The sequence below is a fragment of the Panthera uncia genome, chromosome E3 (genome assembly GCF_023721935.1).
Source record: "Panthera uncia isolate 11264 chromosome E3, Puncia_PCG_1.0, whole genome shotgun sequence".
NCBI lineage: Eukaryota > Metazoa > Chordata > Mammalia > Carnivora > Felidae > Panthera > Panthera uncia.
In genome coordinates, this window is record NC_064815.1 from 25,574,641 (window position 1) to 25,599,073 (window position 24,433).

The 24,433-nt window shown below is 46.6% G+C and overlaps 1 protein-coding gene across 1 annotated transcript in view; it reads right to left on the reverse strand.

The window, feature by feature from the left end:
* Positions 1-5,130: 5,130 nt before the first annotated feature.
* PRKRIP1 (PRKR interacting protein 1) overlaps positions 5,131-24,433 on the reverse strand; it is a 31,522-nt gene continuing 12,219 nt past the window's right edge. The window contains exon 6 of the mRNA XM_049639227.1: positions 5,131-5,616. Within this exon, the coding sequence (XP_049495184.1) occupies positions 5,516-5,616 (101 nt within the window). The 3' untranslated portion in view covers positions 5,131-5,515. The remainder of the gene's footprint in view (positions 5,617-24,433) is intronic.

Sequence of the window (24,433 nt, forward strand, 5' to 3'; positions counted from 1 at the left end):
ATCTGCTCAGTCACCCCTCATTTATCCAGCACCCGTGGTGTCTCGGGCACTGTGCTGGCACTAGAGGTACAGCAGAGGACAGAACAGGCAGGTCCTTGCTCTCGTGGTGCTCTGCGGTGGGGAGGGGAGGGGTGCCGGTGGGGCAGGGTACAGACCAGTAAACGAGATGGATGCTAGGAAGAGAATGGAACAGAACAGAGTGGGCGGAAAGCTGAGGTCCGACAGCACAGGAAGAGGCAGAGCAAGAGGGGAGTGGGGGCATGGACCCGGGCTGAGGCTCCAAAGGGAACCTGAAGCCACAAACCCAGAACACACCAGTGAGGATGGTATTTGAAGCCCGGGTCAGGTTAAGATCTCCTGGGGCCCGGGTGTCGACGACAAAAGGCAGCGCACTGGGTCACCCAAACATTTCGAGTTTGAGCAGAGAAGCCAGCCAGGGAAAGGCAGGAAGAAAGGCAGGAGGCAGCACTGTCAGAGATGTTGAGAGTTCAGGCTTCTCTACTGTGCAGATGCCTCCACGGGCTGGATGTGGTGAAACTGAAGGCTTTCAGTTTGGGGGTGAAACCTTGCAGAGGCGGAAGAACTCTGGGATTTGGGCTGAGAAGGGAGGAGATAAATGGCGTGGTAGGTGCAGGAGAACCTGGAGCTTTGCTCTGTTGCCACAAATGGGAGACCCCAGAACTGCTGGACGTTGTTGGGGCGGGGGTGGGGTGGGGTGGGGGGACAGTGGCTCCAGCGACAGGGAGGGCGACCAGGGCAGGTGCGTGAAGTCCTGGGGCATGAGGGCTTGGCCTGAACTCCCGCTCTCTCTGCTCTGAGAGAGCTACTCGCTGAAGGGGGAGGTGCCGTAAAAGCACCTTTCAGACGGTGGGAGATGAGCCTGTTCGGGAAGACCTAAGGATGGGTGGGGGGGTGCCGGTTCCCAGGTGACACCTGTGGCCTTGCATGCCAAGCGGGACTGAGGAGTTCAGCTCCTGATGCCCAGTGAGATAAGTACCGTTCACGCGGGGAACACACCAGTCAAGTCCAATCCCCTGCATTAGCAAACACCGCTCTCTGGAAGCCCAGGCTCGCTCACACTTGACACATGCACAGCTGGTTCTCATTATTCCTGGTAGTTCCATTCTGCAAAGTCACTGCGAGCACTGAGTGTTAGTGACTGCCCGGCCGCTGCCATCTGGGGAAACATGGGACTTGGTCACGTCAAATGATCAACACATAACCTTGTTTTATGTGTCTGTTCAAAAGCATTCCTGGTTGGGGGTGGCTGGCTGGCTCAGTCAGCAGAGCACACGACTCTTGATCTCGGGGTCGTGAGTTCAAGCCCCACACTAGCTGAAGAGATTAAGAATAAACTCTTTAAAAGATAAAACTGGGGCGCCTGGGTGGCTCAGTCGGTTGAGCGCCGACTTCAGCTCAGGTCACGATCTTGCGGTCCGTGAGTTCGAGCCCCGCATCGGGCCCCTGTGCTGACAGCTCAGAGCCCGTAGCCTGTTTCAGATTCTGTGTCTCCCTCTCTCTGACCCTCCCCCATTCATGCTCTGTCTCTCTCTGTCTCAAAAATAAATAAAAACGTTAAAAGATAAAACTAAAAAAGCCTTCGTTTATATTGATTCACTAACAATGAACTTGCAGCCAACAGCAACTGTAACTCATGCCCGGACAAAGCTTACGTAAGGAAAGCACATCCTGGCCTTCTTGCTGTTAGGACACTAGACAAAATACTTTGAGCACTATGCTTCGGGGCCGTTTTAAAAATGGCAAAATCGTGGCGCCTGGGTGGCTCAGTCGGTTAAGTGTCCGACTTCGGCTCAGGTCATGATCTCGCGGTCCGTGAGTTCGAGCCCCGCGTCGGGCTCTGGGCTGACAGCTCAGAGCCTGGAGCCTGTTTCAGATTCTGTGTCTCCCTCTCTCTCTGACCCTCCCCCGTTCATGTTCTGTCTCAAAAATAAACGTTAAAAAAATTAAAAAAAAAAAAAGGCAAAATCAAGAAAAAGCCAAAAAAACTGTTACTAAATGATGCGTTTGAGCTGAACAAGAAAAACAATGTTTTTTCTTGAACTCAGCTGGGAACAGGGCATTAGGCAACTCCGATTTCTCACCACTCTGTGCCTGCAAACGACCACAGAGCACCATGAGTACTGATCTTAGGGTTACAAATAAGTGTTAGTGAACAGGAGACTTCACAAACAGAACCTGTGAGTGGGTAAGGGGCAACTATATTTAATTTTTTTTTTTAACGTTTATTCATTTTTGAGAGACAGCATGAGTAGGGGAAGGGCAGAGAGAGAGAGGGAGACACAGAATCTGAAGCAGGCTCCAGGCTCCGAGCTGTCAGCAGAGCCCGATGCGGGGCTCAAACTCATGAACTGTGAGATCATGAGCTGAGCCGAAGTCAGATGCTTAACTGGCTGAGCCACCCAGGCACCCCTGGGGGGGCAACCATATTTAAAACTATCATATATAATCACATGTACGCATGTGCAGGCACGCACCAGGAGGTTACTAAAGAAGCAGCCTTCCTCATCAGGGAAATACAAATCAAAACCACACTGAGATACCACCTCACGCTGCTCAGAGTGGCTAAAACGAACAAATCAGGAGACTATAGATGCTGGAGAGGATGTGGAGAAACGGGAACCCTCTTGCACTGCTGGTGGGAATGCAAACTGGTGCAGCCGCTCTGGAAAACAGTGTGGAGGTTCCTCAGAAAATTAAAAATAGATCTACCCTATGACCCAGCAATAGCACTGCTAGGAATTTACTCAAGGATACAGGAGTGCTGATGCACAGGGGCACTTGTACCCCAATGTTTATAGCAGCACTTTGAACAAAAGCCAAATTATGGAAAGAGCCTAAGTGTCCATCAACTAAGGAATGGATAAAGAAATTGCGGTTTATATACACAACGGAATACTACGTGGCAATGAGAAAGAATGAAATATGGCCTTTTGTAGCAACGTGGATGGAACTGGAGAGTGTGATGCTGAGTGAAGTAAGTCATACAGAGAAAGACAGATACCATATGTTTTCACTCTTATGTGGATCCTGAGAAACTTAACAGAAGACCAGGGGGGAGGGGAAGGGAAAAAAAAAGAGAGGAAGAGAGCCAAACCATAAAAGACTCTTAAAAACTGAAAATAAACTGAGGGTTGGTGGGGGGTGGGAGGGAGGGGAAAGTGGGTGATGGGCATTGAGGAGGGCACCTGTTGGGATGAGCACTGGGTGTTGCATGGAAACCAATTTGACAATAAATTTTCTATTAAAGAAAAAAAAAGCGGCCTTCAGCCTATAGCTCTGGCACTAAAAGAGCAGTGCACGGGCGCCCCTTGTCACTAGGTCCGGGCCACACACAGCGTCTCCCCAGAGCAGCACAGCGCTGTGGTGCAGGGGTTAGAATGGTGGGTTCTGGAGTCACACTGCTGGGATTCAAATGCCAGCTCTACACTTACTGGCTGGGTGACCTGGGCAAGTTTCCAGACCTGTGTTCATGAATCTTGTCTGGTCAACCTATAAGGCCATCTAATCGAAGGACAGAGTATTCTAATACGAGTACGTTGGCTGGCGCAGGGCTGTCTCGTGAAGTGCTCAATAAAAGTGTGGGGAGGAAGTCCGAATTCCTGTACCTGAGGTTTCCTGACATGACCAAGTTATGCACACCTGTGTCGATCAATTCCAGATTTTTCTCCACCCACAAGCCAATGAACGAGGACATTACTGAATGATTCTCCCCTCATCATGGCTTTTTTGGGGGGGGGGGGGGGGGGGCCTCTCTCTGTATCTCCCACTCCCTTCTCAATGACACCTAACTGTTCTCTTTTCTCAAACAATACACCGAAGACCAAGAGTCATTCAACCGAAGGTATGACGGCACCTTAAAAATCGCCAGAAATTGCCACAGACATTTCCTACCTAAACATCCTGTTCTGAAATGCAGTAAAGGTGCAGAACATAAACCTCCAGTCTGGCACCCGGTTACCTGCTCTGGCATATGCCGCCCCGTCCAACACAACCTGCTCTGCTGTGTCACTAAGCTCTTGGCCAGGTGAACCGGGCAGAGGTGGTGTCAGCACTGGAATCCTTAGGTCTTTGGGTTCCAAGCTCTGGCACCCTCGACAGCCTCCAGGGCAAGCGAACACCCACAAGATCCAGGCTGCAGATTCAAAGCGAGAGTTGTGACACACATCTTGTGGGGAGATAAGGAGACCAACGGCTCAAAGACAGTAGAACAAAAAACCAGCACAGAACTAACCAGCCAGTTCCTGACGAGAGAAACACAGGTTCCAAAACGTACAGCCACGGGGCGTGCCCATTTATTAGGGCTGATTTTCCATTTCAGCTTCCTGGGAAAGAAAAATTCCTGTGGCTTGAATTGCTTAAAGGACAGAAGTTATCACAGATGTCGCCCGGCTCAGGGCGGGGCCGGGAAATCCATACCGCAGAAATGAAAAACAAGTAGAATGTTTCTTAGTTTCCCTTCACTCAAAACCACTATATCTTTAATTCTATTAAACACCATAAAAGGCACAAAATATACTTAGAAATTGGAATTGGAGATAAATCATCCAAAAAGTGAGCAAAGGCTCTCATTCACACCATCTCTGTCCCTCCCGCTGGCCTGAAAGGCTGCCCCTGGCCACCTCCCACTCTACTTAGCCCCCCTTTTCTGCAGGATGAAGACGCAGCTTTTGGTTACCACCACCCCACCCCACCCCCCGCTTCTGGTTGGGCCAGGACTCCCCATACTCTGCTCTGGTTCAGCCCAGCCTGGATTCTCAACCTGCTTATTTTTCTCGTTTTCCTCAAAGCTCTCTTCACACTCCAAGTCACCCTTCCTATGGCTCGGCCCCCTGGTTAAGCCCCCCATCTCCCCTTGCACACGTGGGGGCTTCCTGATTCACACCTGTGGACAGGGGGCAGCCGGGCGGCAGCACGTATCACAGGGTACAGTCTGCCCCGCAGCTGAGGGAAATGGCGGTCAAGCACCCTGCGGTGCGCCGTTGGCCCCAGAGCCAAGGCCATTTCCTTCAGCATGGAAAACAGGTCCATGTTACTGGACCATCCCTGCCACACCATTTCCCAGCCTTCCCTATAGCTTCTGAACAACATTTCACAGGTCTGAACAAAATCTAAGATGTTTCTGCTCTTTACTAAACATTTCTTTCACAGAAGCCTAAACTCATCACTGTCCAAATAGCAGAACAGGGATCAGGGGCAGAAGGTTACACATCTTCCCCATCAGCAGGAACATGAATGAACTCTGCCTGGCAGCCGTGAGTGTCCAAGAGACAGTGTCCAACAGACGGTCCTCTCTGTCCCACAGGCTCAGCGTCCTGCTGACAGGTGGGGCTGGGAATGATCAGGAGGGGATCCCACTTGCTTCTCTCCAGCAAAGCGTTGGGAGGGAAACTGAGTTGAAACACACATTCCTTTTCCCTCGGGTTGTGTGGACAGTTTCCTGAGGTCCTGGTCACAGCATGGGTTAGGCCGCAGAGAGTTGCTACAGCAAACACTGTCATCGACCCATGATGAAGCTGGGCTGCTCCTCCTCCTCCTCCTCCGTTCCAGATGCTTCCTCGGAGCTACTGGATGGATGCTCCTGGGACTGACTGGATCCTGTAATCACATGACATTTGATTAGAGACCTACAAATTCACCCAGAGAAGCAAAGGGCACTTTAAAAATGGAGGAGCACTGAGGAAAAATTAGGATCTACAGTTTGCTCTAGAACAATGCAGAGCTTAGGGGCACCAACCCCTCACCCCTCACAGTAAAAAATCCTGTATAACTCTTGACTCTACCAAAATGTAACTATTAACAGCCCACTGCTGACCAGAAGCCTTATCAATAACGTAAACAGTCCATTAACATATTTTGTATGTTGGGGCACCTGGGTGACCCAGTCGGTTGGGCGGCCGACTACAGCTCACGTCATGATCTTGGGGTCTGTGAATTCGAGCCCCGCATCGGGCTCTGTGCTGACAGCTCAGAGCCTGGAGCCTGCTTCGGATTCTGTGTCTCCCTCTCTCTCTGCCCCTTCCCTGCTTGCTCTCTGTCTCTCTGTTTCTCTCTCTCAAAAGTAATAAACATTAAAAAAAAAATTAAAAAAAAAACATTTTGTATGTTACGTGCATTGTATACTGTATTCCTACAATAAAGTAAGCTAGAGAGAAAAAATGGTATTAAGAAAATACATTTACAGTGCTGTACTGTAAAAAAAAAACAAACCCATGTCTACATGGACCCACGCAGTTCAAACCCAGGTTGTTCAAGGGTCAGCTGTAGTTGTTCCCGTATAGTAGAGCGAGGGGCCAGAGGGGGTCCTCATGTCCATCAGTCCCTCACGCCACTTCTCGGGTATAAAGGGTCAGTCACAGAACTGCTCTACCACTGCTGGCAGGTGGATCTCATCCTTGTGAAGAAGGTCCAGGAGCATCCATAAAGAGAGCCCAACACCCCATCTAGTGGGCCTGTCTTTTTTTGAAAGGCAATTCCTTTTATTTTTAAGGTATTATAAGGTATTTATTTAAAAATTTTTTTTTAACATTTACTTATTTTTGAGAGACAAAGAGAGACAGAGCATGAGCAGGAAAGGGGCAGAGGAAGGGAGACATAGAATCCGAAGCAAGTTCCAGGCTCCAAGCTATCAGCACAGAGCCTGATGTGGGGCTCGAATTCACAGACCGCAAGATCATGACCTGAGCCGAAGTCGGACGCTTAACCGACTGAGCCACCCAGGCGCCCCATAAGGTATTTTTTAATTTATTTTTTTAATTTACATCCAAGTTAGTTAGCATATAGTGCAACAATGGTTTCAGGAGTAGATTCCTTAATGCCCCTTACCCATTTAGCCCATCCCCCCCCCCCCAGCCCCTCCAGCAACCCTGTTTTTCTGCATATCTAAGAGTCTCTTATGTTTTGTCCCCCTCCCTGTTTATACATTATTTTTGCTTCTCTTCCCTTATGTTCATCTGTTTTGTATCTTAAAGTCCTCGTATGAGTGAAGTCATATGATCTTTGTCTTTCTCTGACTGACTGATTTCACTTAGCATAATACCCTCCAGTTCCATCCACGTAGTTGCAAATGGCAAGATTGCATTCTTTTGGATTGCCGAGTAACACTCCATCGTATATATAGACCACATCTTTATTCGTTAATCCATCGATGGACATTTGGGCTCTTTCCGTACTTTGGCTACTGTCCATAGTGCTGCTATAAACATTGGGGTGCATGTGCCTCTTCGAAACAGCACACCTGTATCCCTTGGATAAATACCTAGTAGTACAATTGCTGGGTTGTAGGGTAGTTCTATTTTTAATTTTTTGAGGAACCTCCATACTGTTTTCCAGCGTGGCTGCACCAGTTTGCATTCCCACCAACAATGCAAAAGAGATCTTTTCTCCGCATCCTCGCCAAATGTGTCATTGCCTGAGTTGTTAATGTCAGCCATTCTGACAGGCATGATGTGGTATCTCTTTGTGGTTTTGATATTTATTTCCCCGATGACGAGTGATGTTGAGCACTTTTTCATGTGTCGGTTGGCCATTTGGATGTCTTCTTTGGTGTCTTTTGCCCATTTCTTCACTGGATTCTTTGTTTTTTGGATGTTGAGTTTGATAAGTTCTTTATAGATTTTGGATACTAACCCTTTATCTGATATGTAGTTTGCAAATATCTTCTCCCATTCCATCAGTTGCCTTTTAGTTTTGCCGGTTGTTTCCTTCACTGTGCAGAAGCTTTTTATTTCGATGAAGTCCCAATAGTTCATTTTTGCTTTTGTTTCCCTTGCCTCCGGAGACGTGTTGAATAAGAAGTTGCTGCGGTCGAGATCAAAGAGGTTTTTGCCTGCTTTCTCCTCGAGGATTTTGATGGCTTCCTGTCTTACACTGAGGTCTCTCGTCCATTTTGAGTTTATTTTTGTGTCTGGTGTAAGAAAGTGGTCCAGGTTCATTCTTCTGCATGTCGCTGTCCAGTTTTCCCAGCACCACTTGCTGAAGAGACTGTCTTTCTTCCATTGGATATTCTTTCCTGCTTTTCAAAGTTAGTTGCCCATATGTTTGTGGGTCCATTTCTGGGTTCTCTATTCTGTTCCGCCAATCTGAGTGTCTGTTCTCGTGCCAGTACCATACTGTCTTGATGATTACAGCTTTGTAATACAGCTTGAAGTCTGCCTCACTGCTTTTTATATCCCCCCCCCCGCCCAGGTCTGTCAACATGGCAGGGCAATGTCCCCGGCCAGCCCTTTAGCATTTAACACCAGGCTGACAATGCTCCTGTGGAGGTCTCAAGCTCTCACTACAGTCCACAAAAGGATTCGAAAACTCTGTAGCAGAGGGCTCTGCCCACAACAAACAGGCCAGCTTCCCGGCTCTTCCCACAGACCCAGAAACCTTCTCTCTTGACACTCCACACGCAGCTCTGAATTCCAGTGCTTCCCCGGCACGACTGCCGGTACCCACAGTGCAGCTGAGCTGGCCGACAGCAGAGCAGAGAGACAACTTATTCCCAACTCCTCCTCCTCCTCTCTCCTCTCCGCGGGAGCAGGGCAGTGGGCGAGAGCTGGAACAGCAGAGCCAGAGCCACCAAAGCAGCCGGGTCCTCCAGCCCCTTGCGGGCACAGTGGGCTCCCCGGGCCCGCCTACGGACCTCCTCCCTGCAGACGCTCAGGAGCTCAGTCCAGCACCCCCAGAGCACAAGGCACCCGGAGCTTTGCTACGCTGTCATCACCGCATCAGACAGAGAGCTTCAAGGCAGGAGGTGTGGAGTGCCCAGGACACAGCACAGCCTACGATTCACCCGCACACCCTGGGACGCGACACTAAAGAGCACTCACGGCAGTGGGTGGAAACCTCTCAGATTTAACGACTTTCGGGTATTCCTCCTCCTCCTCAACCTCCTGCCAAAAGTACCAACAGTGAGCACTGAACACCTCTCCACGCAGCGCCTTGCTTCACTCTAACAGAAGTCTCTGGACAAGTCCCACGCCAAGAGATCCAGTTCACAGATGAGGAATGGGGTTCAGAGAGATTAAGTAGCTGCTACTCAACGTGTCATAATCGGTAAGACCCAGGCCTCTAACCTGACTGATTCTCTAGGACTCGGCCTACCTTGCATGCGCAAGTGCACAGGGAAACTGAGGCAAAAGCATAACGAGAAGGAGACAGGAGTGAGGTGAGCACACTGAGTGGATAAGCAGGGTGTGGTCTGTGCACACGGGAATACCAGTCAGCCTTAGAAAGGGACATCGTGACGCCTGACAGACACCACGTGGAGAAAACTTGAGGACACGACACGAAGCGAAATAAGCCAGAGAGAAAGATACCTCTGGGTCCTCTTCTGTGAGGTGCTCAGAGTAGTCCAATTCTCAGAGACGAGAGTAAATGGGCGGTGCCAGGGGCTGGCAGGAGGGAGAAGGGGGAGTCAGGGCTGAATAGATACAGTTCCCGTTTCACAAGATGAAGAGTTCTGGAGACGGATGGCGGCACCAAGAGAAAGTACTTAACACCACTGAACTGGTTAAGATGGTAAATGTTAAGGGGCACCTGGGTGGCTCAGTTGGTTAAGCATCTGACTTCGGCGCAGGTCACGATCTCACGGTTTGTGAGTTCGAGTCCTACACTGGGTGAGCTTGGGCCCTGCTTCTCTCTCTCTGCCCCTCGTGGGGTTCTCTCTCTCTCTCTCCACCCTCACTCACTTGCACACTCTCTCCCAAAAAAAAAAAGGTAAATGTTATTTCACCACAGTTAAAAAAAAAAAAAAAAGAGAGAGGGAGAGACGCATACCATGGAAAGACAATGAAAAGCTAGAGATGGACTGAAAACCCGGCTCTGAGCCCCAGATGCTACCCCTCAGCTCTCTGAGCACAGCACTCAACGGAAAAGGACGTTATTTCTATGGCACACGGCGTGATGCCTACAAGACCTTGGGCACTTGGTCTCCACCCTGAAGAACAAGGAGGCAGAGTCTTTGCCACTTGTAGCCCATTCCCCACATACCAGCTGGGAGTCCTGCTCTAGAACGTGGGCTCCAACGCGGAGCCCATATTCTGTCCGTCTCAAGGCTCTCTAAGAACCACCAACCACCCCTGCACAGGTCTGAACACAGGACAGGAGCACAGGATTTGATCTTCCACTCTGATCTTTTTTTAAAAAATTTCTATTTAGGGGCGCCTGGGTGGCGCAGTCGGTTAAGCGTCCGACTTCAGCCAGGTCACGATCTCGCGGTCCGTGAGTTCGAGCCCCGCGTCAGGCTCTGGGCTGATGGCTCGGAGCCTGGAGCCTGTTTCCGATTCTGTGTCTCCCTCTCTCCCTGCCCCTCCCCCGTTCATGCTCTGTCTCTCTCTGTCCCAAAAAAAAATAAATAAAAAAAAACGTTGAAAAAAAAATAAAAAAAAAAATTTCTATTTAAACGTATTTTATTTCTACTTTTTATTATTTTTTTAAAGTTATTTTAAGAGAGTGAGCGAGAGACAGCGCACATATGCAGGAGGGACAGAGAGACAGAGAAAGAGAGAATCCCAGGCAGGCTCTGTGCTGTCAGTGTGGAGCCCAACTCGGGGCTCGATCTCACTACCTGTTGAGTTCATGACCTGAGCTGAAATCAAGAGTTAGATGCTCAACCGAGTGAGCCATCCAGGTGTCCCTTCAACTCTGATCTTGAAGAAACCGTGAAACGCTGACTAACCTGGGTGTTTGTGCAATGGGTGTTTTGGAAGCCTGAGATGCTAACAAGAAGAGGAGGGCTCGAATCATCCCTTGTGATGGAAAAACCCCTGAAAATGTGGTACCTCACCTAATAGTAAACACAACTGATTCCTACGTGTGGGAAACACGTCAGGGCCTAGAAGCATTGCTCTCAAAGAGGAGAAACCTAGGAGTCTGGTGCACATTCGAGTCCTTTGGTAATTCAATAAAATTATTTCACTCGCTCCGTCTTTCAACATAGTAAAGAAATAAAAAACGAAGCGCTCATTACTACTGTGTTTAGTAGCTAGGACCTAAGAATTCAGAAAGATGCTGTCCCAAATGAAAACGAGACACCACAACGCACACCCCAGAATGGCTCAGTTATGCAAACTGATGCTACCAATCGCTGGCGAGGATGTGCAGCATTGGCAGCTCTCACTTGCTGGAGGGACGGCGACATGGAACAGCTGTTCTGCAGACCGTCCGTCAGTTTCTTACGCGGCTACACGCGCTTATCATGTGACCCGGCAATCACCTCCTAGGGACACAGTCAACCGACCTGGAAACACATCCACACAAAAGTCACACAGAAGTGTTTGTGGAGGTTTTCATCACGATCACCAGAAACAGAAGGCCACCAAGATGTCCTTTAATAGACGAATGGACAAAGAAACTATGGTGTCTCCGTACGACGGAATGGTGCAGTACTATTCCACAATAAAAAGGAATGAGCTATAGAGCCGGGCCAAAGCATGGATGGATCTTAAACGTATTTCTCCGAGTGAAAGAAGCCAGCCTGAGAAGGCTGCGTGCCGCGGGACCCCGGCTATCTGGTACCGTGGAACACGGTGAAGAGATCGAGGCTGCCAGGGACCGCGGGTGGCAGGAGGCTGGAGAGGTGAAGCACAGGGGGTTCCTTTGAAGGCAGTGAAGCTATTCCGTGTGATACTGTAATAGTGAACACATGACGTCGTGCCTTCGTCAAAACTCCCAGAACTTCACAGCACAAAGAATCAATCTTAACGTGTGCGAATGTAAAGACTTATTTAGGATGTCAAGGATCCCAGGATGAATGCAAAAAGTGGCACATGAATCCAACCGTGTAACAAATGGAGGAAACAACCTCTGTGAAGGGGACGGGGTGCCGCCCCGACGTACTTTTGGATACGGCGGTGTCTGTAAGACCAAAGGCAAAGGAACTGTGCGTAACACTGCACCAGCTGATAAAAGTTGTGTTGCACGGGTAACGGGTTACCAATTCTGAGCCACGATCCATGTCCATCGGAACTGAACAACTGAATAACCGAACGGTAGGTAGTAGGGGCCAGGTTACTCACTGTCAAAAGTGGGAGGTTATAGGCAAACAAGTGAGAAGGCTGGAATGATCCATGTGGCAATGAATTAGGGTTGGAGACATCGAGACAAACTCACCTTGAGTGAAATACAGATTAATACGGATGGTTATATATAGAAATAACTATAAAAATGCACTTATACACTGGTCAGTACACGTGCACTTTTCCTTGGCCTACAAACAACCACACCCCAGTAGCGAAGAGCACAACGAACCCCCAGATCTCGGTTTGTACTACCATTCCCCAATAAAACAAACCAAGACTCCTCAGAGAAATGGCTGCTTCTAGGTCTGGGGCAGGAAATACACAAGGTAAGTCTGGAATAGCTTGTAGTGCCAGGAAGGAAGGAAGGAAGGAAGGAAGGAAGGAAGGAAGGAAGGAAGGGAGGGAGGAAAGGAAGGAAAGGAAGGAAAGGAAGGAAAGGAAAGGAAAGAAAGGAAGGAAGTAAGGAAGGAAGGAAGGAAGGAAGGAAACCCCACCTAAATCCCACAATAACAGGAGTATGTAAAAGGGACACAGGAGCCAAAGCAAAGTGCCCCCAATGGCCAAAGCTATAACAATTTGAGTAACAAAAGAAATAAAGTGGTACCGGATTCGACCTAAAGTATAAAATAAATATCCACAAGTCCATATTGATATAAATAGACAAACAGGGGAGAAGAGACAAACCTGTGAAGGATTTCCAATAATTCATGTAGCATTCCCACCCACACAGAGAGGGTGCATAATCCCCCACTCCATACGTGCGGGCTGCACATAGTGACTTCTTCCCAAAATGTACAGTGTGGGAAGGAGGGAAAAGGAGTAAATTTACAGTAGGCAATCCTGACAAGCACTGCCTCAGCCAGGTGATCAAGGTCAACACATCAATAGTGCCAGTCATCTTGACAGTATACAGCCTTGACATGATGTCATTAAGAATGGAACTTTACCTCTTTGGCCTTCCTCCCCAAAATAAGTAACTCCAGTCTCATCATGAGAAAAATATCAGACCAATCCCAATCGAGGGACACTCTCCAGGACACCAGACCCTCAAAACTCTCAAAGGCAAAAAACAAGCAAAGTCTGAGAAACTGTGACTGAATGTAACGTGATATCCTGGATGGGATTCTGGAACAAGAAAAAGGCATTAGAGGTGAAAACTAAAGAAGTCTGAATAAAGTATGGACTTTAGCTAATATATCTATCAATAATTGGTTCATTAATTGTGACAAAGGAACGGTTAACTTCAGATATTAATAACAAAGGAAGCTGAGTATATGGAAATCCTTTGTACTATTTTTGCACTTTTTCTGTAAATCTAAAACCATGTTAAAAAGTTCTTATTAAAAAAAAAAAAGGACACTGTACCACATTCATGGAACTGAGATTACAGCTGAATAGTGTTGGGAGGGACAATTTCTTCTGCCCTTCAAGGTCCCTCTGGCTGGATTAAGAATCAAATTGACATGGGACAGTAATAGGAGAAAATCAAATTTAGTTTTGTATATATGGGGAATCCAGACAGATACAAAATTCCAAGAACACGCAACATGAAGGCTTGAGTGACATCCTGAGCATAGGAGAGGGCAGAAGCCTGAGGATATAAAGAGGCGGAAAACCGTTAGCAGGAAGGTAATAGGAGATGTTTGGAAAACAAAGGTTGTCCTACTGTGCAGATAATTTCTTAGGTAATGAGGAATCTCTATTAATAGCTCTCTTCCTGACAGAGCAGGTGGTTGAGGGGGGAGGTAAAGAGCTTTTCCTGAATCTGCTAGGTTTTGGTTGCTTTTAACTTATGAAAACTAGTAACAGGAAACCTCACCAAAATGGAGTTGAGGGGTTTTGGCAGGGGGAGGTCTCACACCCTACCATTCGAGGTCAGCTGCAGACCCAACAGGGAGAGATGGGCTTGACTTTGCACGTGGTTACTACTCTTCTATCCCAGGCAGAGGAAGAAATGCTTTACTGTGTATCCCCCCAAAAGCCCAGCCACTGAGAAGCCACCATACTTTGAATTCTCAGTTTACTCCACTGGACTTCCGGTTTGTAACGGCCTTCCCAACTTACCCCTGTCCTCTTTAAAAAAGCATTACCTCGCCTTTGTTCCCCAGACTTGCCTATGGTTTTCTGCAGCTTGCCTGCCCCGACTGCGGTTCTTTTCTATTTCCAAATAACCCCCTTTTGGCTGCTAAGATAACTAGCAATTTTTTAAAAATGTTTTTATTTATTTTTGAGACAGAGAGAGACAGAGCATGGGCAGGGGAGGGGCAGAGAGAGAGGGAGACCCAGAATCTGAAGCAGGCTCCAGGCTCTGAGCTGTCAGCCGAGAGCCCAACGCAGGGCGCAAACTCATGGACTGTGAGATCATGGCCTGAGCTGAAGTCAGACGCTCAACCACCTGAGCCACCCAGGTGCCCCAGATTACTAGCAATTTTTATTTTTAAGGTTAACAAACTCAAAATAATGTTCCTGCCAACGTGGCCCATCTTGGGACAGCCTGATCCTGGCTCCTTCAATAGACAACTACATTACAGGATTTAGCAGATTCTATAAACCGAGTAAGCATGTGCAGCACCCTCTGGGAGCAAGGTGGAGGGGACAGTTTGGTTAGGTTGAGGAGGGAGGTTAGGTAAGGCTTGACAAAGAGAGAAAACATGGCAGGAGGAAGGCGGGGGATGACTACAAGCCCTTCAGGCAGAGGGGGGTTCAGGGGGCGGGAAAAAGGAAAGAGCGCAGAGTCCAGAGCGCGTGAAGTGAGGTGAAGAACGGAGGCGTACGCCTGGCGAGGGCAGAGAACCGCTGGAAGGGAGTGGCCAGACCCAACTGGTGGAGAGGCTGGAAAGGAAGAGCTGGGAACGCGGGAGCTGCTGACTAGATCTCAAGCAGGGTCACCTCGTGGGTAAACACAGAACGTGGAGCCGCATCACCTGGGGTCAAATCCTGCCCCGTCCCCTCCCTCCCTCCGGCTCTGTGGGTGCCAGCACTGTTTGGTGCCTAAGGTCCCTCAACTGTAAACTGGGGATAACACAGTGCCTGTCTCTCAGGGTCGTCGGGAGGATCATGTTAATATTCACAAAGCTCGTACAGCTGGGGGTACATATTAAATTTTCAATAAACGTTAGCTATTGTTGTAATTTTTTTTAAGTAAACTCTACCCCCAGGGCTTGAACTCATGACTCTGAGATCAAGAGTCACATGCTCTACCGACCGAGCCACCCAGGTGCCCCTGGTATTACATAATGTTAAAAAAGAAAAAAGAAGCCCAAAATTGAGTCATTTGCCGCCCCCCCCCCCCGCCCCCCACGACAGCAAACAAGACTTAATGACAGTTTCAACCTATGCCAGGAATGTGACTTTTAAACAGTGGGCCTGAAATTTCCAGATCTACACGGGAGAGGTCATCTGAATGATAAAAACCCTGCCATTCCCTTTTGCCCTCCCCACAAAGATTTCCCAGCTTGAAACAATCCTTTCTTTTCTTTTGCTTGTATCTTCTTGCCTGACCCTCCTTCCAATAAAAACCTTCCATTTTGTACACCTCCTGGGGGCATCTCTCCACTTGCTAGATGGGATGGTGTCAGTTTCATGAATTGCTTAAAATTAAGCCAATTTGATCCTCAAATTTACTCAGATGCATTTTGTTTGAAGTCACATTCTTATCCACGTGGAGGAACATAAAACTTTTTTTTTTTAGTTTATTTATTTATTTTGAGAGAGACAGAGCAAGCAGGGGAGAGACAGGGAGAGAAGGAGACACAGAATCCCAGGCAGGCTCTGCACTGTCAGCACAGAGCCCAACGCGAGGCTCGAACTCACAAACCGTGAGATCGTGCCCTGAGCCAAAAGCAACAGGCAGACACTTAGCTGACTGAGCCACCCAGGTGCCCCTGGAGGAACAATTTCTTAAAAGCCAGCGCTGGCAAGGATATGGCAGAAGTGTGCCCCACTGCATCCTGTAGATGACAGTAACAACTGGAACTACTCCTTTGGAAAGTAGCGTTATTTCAAGAGGCACGGAATCTTTTTATATTCTATGATCTAGTAATTCCCACTGCTAGAAATGTATCTTAAGGAAATAAACCTTATAAAGGGGGAAGGGAGACAGGTATATAATAGTCGCTAACGTGTCTTCTAAAGAAGACACAAACCAAATCAAGCTAATGTCTAACAAAAGGGAAAAAGGTTAGACGTATCATAGCATGCCAACTGCTGGATGTCATCAGTCACTGAAAAAATTAGGAAGGACTGGAAATTCTCACAATATTAAATAAAATAAGCAAAACAGAAAACTGTTCATACACTGTAACTACATACAAATGACACGTGCATGTGGCAAGAGACTAAAGCAAAAGAACAGAAAGAGGCTTTACTAGGATAACATTTGAGCTGTTTCCATTAGTGCTATACTATTGTTTACATAACATTGTAAAATCCAGGAATCTGACTTTATTCACATATTTTAGGAATACTAAGTAAATGCCACAGAGTGTAACTGAAATGGATACTTTTTATTTTTTGCTTATTTACTTTCTATTTTTATTTTTTACTTAAAAATTTTTTTAATTTTAGTTTTTTAATTTTTTTTTTTACATTTTATTTATTTTTGAGAGAGAGAAAGAGAGAGAAAGAGAGAGAGAGAGAGAGAGAGAGACAGAGCACAAGTGGGGGAGGGGCAGAGAGAGAGGGAGACCCAGAATCCCAAGCAGGCTCCAGGCTCTGAGCTGTCAGCACAGAGCCCGATGCGGGGCTCAAACTCAAACCCCAAGATCATGACCTAAGCCAAAGTCGGAGACTCAACCAACTGAGCCACCCAGGAGCCCTAGGATTAAAGTTTTGACTTTATTCTTTTCTGCATATTCCAAAATTTTTTAATTTTTTTAAAGTTATTTATTTTGAAATCCAGAGACAGTGTGAGCAGGGGAGGGGCAGAGAAAGAAAGAAAGAAAGAAAGAAAGAAAGAAAGAAAGAGAGAGAGAGAGAGAATCCCAAGCAGGCTCTGCACTGTCAGCACAGAGCCCGATGTGGGGGAACTCACAAAATTGTGAGATCATGACCTGAGCCAAAACTGAGAGTCACACGCTTCAATGACGAAGCGACCCAGGCCCCCAGATTTCTTTTTTGTAATCAACTGATTAATTTTGAGAAAGAGAGAGCGAGTGAGTGAGCGCAAGTGGCAGGGCTCGAGCTCACAAACCTTGAGATCATGAACTGTCTGCATATTCCAAAAATTTCTAAAATGACCACATATTATCTTTATTCTCAAAAGACACAAACAATACGAAGAGTTTCTCAACATAGCGCGTATAAGAATTTTGGCACTGAAACAAACAGTTCAATCCAAAACATATATTGAGTTCCTTCTGAACACACCAGTTGACGTGAGTGTTGACCGGGGCAATTTTGTCCCCCCTTCCACTGGCAATGTCTGGAGACCTTTTTTTTTTTTTTTTTTTTTTTTTTTTTTTTAAGTTTTACTTATTTTCAAGAGACAGCGTGTGGGGGAGAGGCAGACAGAGAGAGGGAGACAGAGAATCCCAAGCAGGCTCCACACCGGCAGTGCAGAGCCTGATGTGGGGCCTGAACTCACAAACCGTGAGACCATGACCTGAGCCAAAATCAAGAGTTGGATGCTTAACCGACTCAGCCACCCGGGCGCCCCAGTCTGGAGACCTTTTTGATTGTCAGTAACCTAGGTAACAGTGGGTCCTACTGGCCTCTAGCAGGTAGAGTTAAACATCCCACAGTGAACAGGATATAGCCCCTCCCAGCAAAGAATTCTTCAGCCCAAAATGTCGACAGCAGGATAGCACAGAGGATGAGAAACTGCTCTTGACATACCTAACAACAAATCGCCTGAGGCCACCCTGGGTTTCTTTGATAGGGAGGCCTATGTCAGGACAAGTAACATTGGTGTTAGAACACATCGTTTCAGGAGTTCAAGGTTTCAAAAATCCAGATTGGCTTAATGCCATCCCGTGGTGTTGTTCAGACTGCACTGCAGGGTGTCTTCACTGAGTTACTTACTGGACCGGCAAGGACAACGAACGGGGAGATTTCCTCGTGAACAACAGAATGGAACTCGTAGCCAGCTGTCCCTTGCTGCTTTTTAGAAGGGCCTAAAAAGCTGGAACGATTTCAGTCCAAGCCCATCAAGAACCCAGTGGTGCACAGAAGCCACCTTGTGGCACAACTCGGTATCACCACATTAAGTTTCTATTCATTTCAATCAGACAACAAGATCTATTTTGTCTTTCACAATATGAAAAATAAAGAAGGAAACTGAGAAGGCACAGTAAAAGGCACACACACCGTCTTTATGACCAGCACTCTATCCTGCTCACTGGTACCAAGCACACACAACCATGTATTATTACTGATCACTGTTTAGTACGTACAGGTGCTAACTTCACAATTAAGCATAAGAGCAGGGCCCCTGAATCTGAACAATGATTTTCAAATTTGTTGGTCTGCAGCCCACAGCTGACACAGAATCTGAAAGAAAATTTCACAAATACTTAACCAGAGTGTGATGCACTCTGACAATTTCTAGTCTGTTCTATTGATGTCTGGAAAAATGACAGCTGCAGCCTCAAAACTAACTGCATGACTTAGCGAGTGAAGATCACACCCTCGGCTTGAGAAAACACCGTGCTACTGTGGTGTGACTCCGGGATGTGGCATTATGACAAACATCTGTCTTTTTGATAGAACTGAACTTTAAGACAGGTGGAGACCCGGGGAGAGGGCACAAGGCTGCTGTAAAGAAGCTGGAGGCTCCAGATGAAATCTCCCCGAAAACACTAAAGCCTGCTCTACGATCTCAAATACACTTCATAGCCTCGGGCAAATTAAAGAAAGGCGACAGAAAACTGTACGGTCAGGTGCACCAAATGTCTAGAAGAGGTTAGAAAAGGAGGATTCAAGAGGCCCCAGCTCTGTGATGGTGCCACTGGTCCCCTTCAATTACAGAACCGATTACTAAAAAGTTTATATGCCATTCCAAAGACCCAATACAGGTTCGTTCATTAAGTGCAAACTAACACCTATTTCTTGTTCTGAAAGAGTTTTTAGACTCACTGGTGAGGGACCACCCCACGCCCCCAAATATAGTAATTACAGCAAGGCATTTGGCAAAGTTATCAAACTACAGAATTTTAGATCGAGAAAGAGCTTATCAGTGATAAGCTAAAAAAGAAATTTCAAATAAGAGAACCCAGATGTTTGAGGTCAGGGTGAGCCAGAGGGAGAGCTAACTTTAGAACTTACCTCTACTATACTCACTCCATGATCTCATATTACCACTTAGTTTCTTATGCCATGTCTGTTGGTAAGAGGAAAGAAGAGGGAGTCTGGTTGCTTTCTTAGTGGGAGAATTAACTCCACACTAAGAGTTTTAACAAACCAGTTCCTGCCAGCCTACAAGGAGGAACTCTCCTGTGGATGTTAAAGGGCTCTGGCCCCCACCCAGGCTCAGTCTGGTTCGACATTTTTATCAATGACAAGGGAATTATGTTTATCAAATCTGCCTATGACAACATCAGAAAGACATGGTAGGCAACATGCTGATTTCAGGATATGAATTCAAAAGGATTTTGGAACCTGAATCAACAGAGCCGAGAGCACCAAGTTAAAACGCAAAAGAGCTAAAGTCCCGTGTTTGAATTAAAAACAAAACAAAACAAAAAACAAATAGAAGGTTCCAGGTAAGATAAAGCAAGCACACGGACTCCTCCTCTCCACTGAATATAGTGACGGGACCTGGACAGAATGATGGACTCTTGAGAAGCAAGCAGACTGCGGAAAAAGACCAGCCTACAAAGTGCCACTGGAACAGTTTTGAATTCCTTGGGTTTTTCCCCACTCCAGTATCCCTCGGTCCAGACTCAGATGTTCAACATGCACAAGTGAAGCCTGGGCGCAGACAGAACACAAGAAACCCTCCGCTTGTAGTCTGAGGAGTAAGAAAGGGGGTTCCCGATGCTCAGAGTAAGGGAAATTCTGTGCTTCTTTGTTCTCCATTCTCTCACACCCTAGCTCCCAGGCCACTCTGCCAGAGTCACAGCGGCAACGGCAACAGCAACTGCGGCGGCAGCGGGGGCCTGCTGGCACAAACACTTCAAAAGAGGGGAGCCTTTCTCTCCCATCAGAGGAGCTGTGGGTCCTAAGAGAGCTGGGCAAGCCTGCCGCTTTCCCCCTCCGCCCTGGATGCAGGGGCAACTGGAGGAAGGACGTACCAGAGTGGTAACTAAAGCCCCGGCTTTCTGCCTGGAGTTCTGAAAAGGAGAGTCCCAGGGATCCGGAGAGTACAGGAGCAGTCACGGAGAAAAAGATTAGAACCTCCCGAATCCCTGGGCTCACGCTGACAAGCACACGTATGGACGTGGCCCTAGTCATCATACCAAATGCTCCGAGAACCCAACCGACACTGGAGCCGCAACCACAACCTACAGAAGGCTGGCGAGAACCAGGCTGCCTGCCTGCTAAAATAAGTATCAACAAGACCAAAGCCTCATGATAGAATATTCAAAATGCCCAGGATACAGTAGACAGTTACTTGACATATGAAAAATCAGGAAAATCTCGACTTGCACGGGGAAAGACAATCAACAAATGCCAATGCTAAGATGACTTAGATGCTGGAGTAACCAAATACTTTAAAGCAGTTGCTTAGAAATCTTTCCGGGAAGAGTGAACACTCTTGAAATGAATGGAAAGAGAGAAAATTGCAGCAAATAGAAGGCATATAAAGAAGAATCTACTGGAAATTTCAGGACTTTTCTGAAAAAACACAGTAACTGAGATAAAAAAAAAAATCCATTGGAAAGGATTAACAGCAGAATAGATGGCATAGGAAAGAGATAGTTTGAAGTCAGATCAGTAGGAATTATCCAATAGGAAGACCAGAAACAAAAACGACTGAATAAAAATTTTTCCAAAAAAAACTTGTTTTTAATTTAATTTACATCCAAGTTTGCAGCATATAGTGCAACAATGATTTCAGGGGTAGATTCCTTAATGCCCCTTCCCCATTTAGTCCATCCCCCCCCCTCCCGCAACCCCTCCAGTAACCCTCTGTTTGTTCTCCATATTCAAGAGTCTCTCATGTTTTGTCCCCCTCCCTGTTTTTATATTCTTTTTGCTTCCAAAATTTTTCCAAATTTGACAAAAGACAAACAGGCCTACAGATTGGAGTAGCTCAGTGAAATCCAAACAGGATTAAACCAAAGAAATCCATATGCAGACCCATCATAATCAAACTGTTGACATCTAAAGACAGAAATATTAAAAGCAGCCAGATAAAAATAATGATAGAACAATCTCAATAGTTATAAAATTTTCATCAGAAACCATGCAGGCCACAGAAAGTGGCATGGTATTTCTAAAGTGCTGGAAGAAAAAACTGCCAACCCCAAATTTTTTTTTAAGTTCATCTATTTAAAAGAGGGGCAGGGGGAGAGATTGAGAGTGAGTAAGCAAGGGCAGGCAGGGGAGGGGCAGAGAGAGAGCAGGCTCCGCAATGACAGTGCGGAGCTCAAACAGTGAGATCATGACCCAATGTGGGGCTCGAACTCACAGTGAGATCATGACCTAAGCCAAAATCATGAGTCAGACACTTAACCGACTGAGCCACCAAGGTGCTCCCCAAGTTTTATATCTAGTGAGAATGTCCTTCAGGAACAAAGGTGATATAAAGACAGCCTCATATGAAGAAAAGCAAAGAAAGTTCATAGCCAGCAGACCTCTTCTAACCAAATGACTGAAGGAAGTTCTTCAGACAGAAAGGAAATGATGCCAGAGGTAAGCTTGGAACATCACGGACAAAGGAAGAACAGAAATCTAACTATCTGGTTACTATTATTATTCTAGACAATTCTCCTCCTGATCTTCAAAATGTACCGGATGATTGAAAACAAAAATAACATTATTCACTAGGGTTTTCAATGTATGTAGATGTAATACTTAAGGCAACCACAACATAAAAGGTCAAGAGACCTAAATGGTGACAAGTTTCTACATTCCACTTAAATACCGATTCTAAGTAGACTGTGAAAGGAGTACATATATAGCAAGCTGCAGAGGAACAACTAAAAAGCTAGAGAGAGGGATATAGTTAAAAACACAATACATTAAAGTGAGATAAAAAAAATGTTCAAATAATACAAAAGACAGAGAAAAAGAAACAGAAATACAGAAGGAACAACAGAAAAACCCCCAAATAAAATGGTAGCCCTAAAATCCAAACAGATCAATATAAAAAGGTAGAGACTCTAAGAATGGGGGGGAAAAAAAACCCATGACTCAAACATCTGATATCTACATGAAACATATTTATTCAGAAGAAAAATTTTTTATTAGTGCATTTTATTTTTATTTTATTTAAAAAAAAATTTTTTTTTTTTTTAACGTTTATTTATTTTTGAGACAGAAAGAGACAGAGCATGAACGGGGAAGGGGCAGAGAGAGAGGGAGACACAGAATCGGAAGCAGGCTCCAGGCTCTGAGCCATCAGCCCAGAGCCCGACGCGGGGCTCAAACTCACGGACCGTGAGATCGTGACCTGAGCTGAAGTCGGACGCTTAACCGACCGAGCCACCCAGGCGCCCCAGTGCATTTTATTTTTAAATGTTTATTTTTGAGAGAGACAGAGGCACGTGCACAAACAGGGGACGGGCGGAGAGAGAAAGGGAGACGTAGAATCTGAAGCAGTCTCCAGGCTCTGAGCTGCCAGCGCAGAGCCTGACACAGGACACGAACCCACAAACTGTGAGATCATGACCTGAGCTGAAGTCAGACACCCAACTGACCGAGCCACCCAGGTGCCCCCAAGAAACATTTCAAATATAGGCAGGGAAAAGTCTAAAGGGATGGAAGCACTTTCAGAATGGCAGAGTAAGGATCTCTAAAAATCTGCTCCTCCATAAAAATAATTAAGAACATCAACAATTGTCAAAACCAACTTTTTCAGAACTCTGGAAACGTTCCTTGGATTGTTCAAGAAAAATGGCTGAACCTTGGTAAGTACAGCAAGTTCTGTGGCATTCTAACGTCTCTCTCTCACCATATCCAAGGTAGCCCCTCATCACCACAGCGGTTGTGGAAACCAACCGCCTGGCAGCCACTGGAGGAAGTAAACTGTTGGACGGTCCTCAGAAGTTCCATACTCAGAGCACTGTCCCTATGTGAGCTGTCTAGCTGCTCCCCAGAAAACTTCCACTCCCAAGGCTTATCTTCATTCAACCTTAGTGCAAACAGCCCTTTCTCAAGGGTGGTCGTCAAAAACAACCAGTGGCAACTGTTGAACATTGCAGCTGCCTAAGGTATTAACAGTTGGCGCAATCAAGAAATCCATCAAAACCTGAGGAAAAGTTGGGACTTTAGACAGCCACGTGCAGAGCTGTGTACCTGTCTAAGAAAGACAAGTGATGGTCCTAATCTCACCTCTGGCTGACCTCGAAGCTCTGTGCAAGGAGGGCACGAAGGCTAAAGCAAATTGTGAACCGCCTGCCAAAACGTTGAAGGCATGTTCCTACAGATACGTAGAGCCCCTCGGCAAAGGCTGCGAGACTTGGAAGTTCAAAGAAATCTCTACTCTTCAGCTGACCACTAAGCTAACAAAGCAGACTCAATAAAGAATGCAGGCTTTACAAAATTAGCTCAGGAAATTCACTAAACACTAAATAATAGCAATGACAACACAAAGAAAACATAAATCACCTAGAGCCAAGGACCTTTTTATATCCTGATGTCATGGGTCCAAGTTACAATACCTCCTTCAATATAACATGAGACTGGCTCGGGGCGCCTGGGTGGCTCAGTCGGTTCAGTGTCCGACTCTTGATTTTGGCTCAGGTCATGATCCCAGGGTCATGGGATCGAGCCCTGCATCAGGCTTTACACTGAGTGTGACGCCTGTTTGGGATTCTCTCTCCTTCTTTCTCTCCCCTACTCACACATGCGCTCGCTCCCTCTAAAATAAATAAAACAAAAAACCAAAAACCAAAAACCATGAGATTGGCTCCTGTGCCCAATCCTCCAGCCCTTGGATCAAGTACTGGATGTTCCTGTGTGTGTGGGGAGGAAGAGGGCTGGGAAAGTAATGAGGTGGTTTCTTTCAGGGATGAGGTCCTAGCAATCATATTTCAGTGTTATAAAAGAAATGATTCTAAGAAATGGGGAGGAAGAGTCTAAGACTATACCATACAGAGGGTGTCATGCAGTACATTTACAAACCATAAGGAAACTGATCCTGGAAGGGACCGATCATATTTAGTGTGTCAGTGAAAGTCTGACTTTATCTTAAGACCAAAACTCACAACCGTCTAACCAGGAACCATGCCTAGTCAATCAGGGAACAGCCACCAATTCAGTAATGTGTATGCACTTGTCGTTTTTTGGTCTCTTAGCATCTT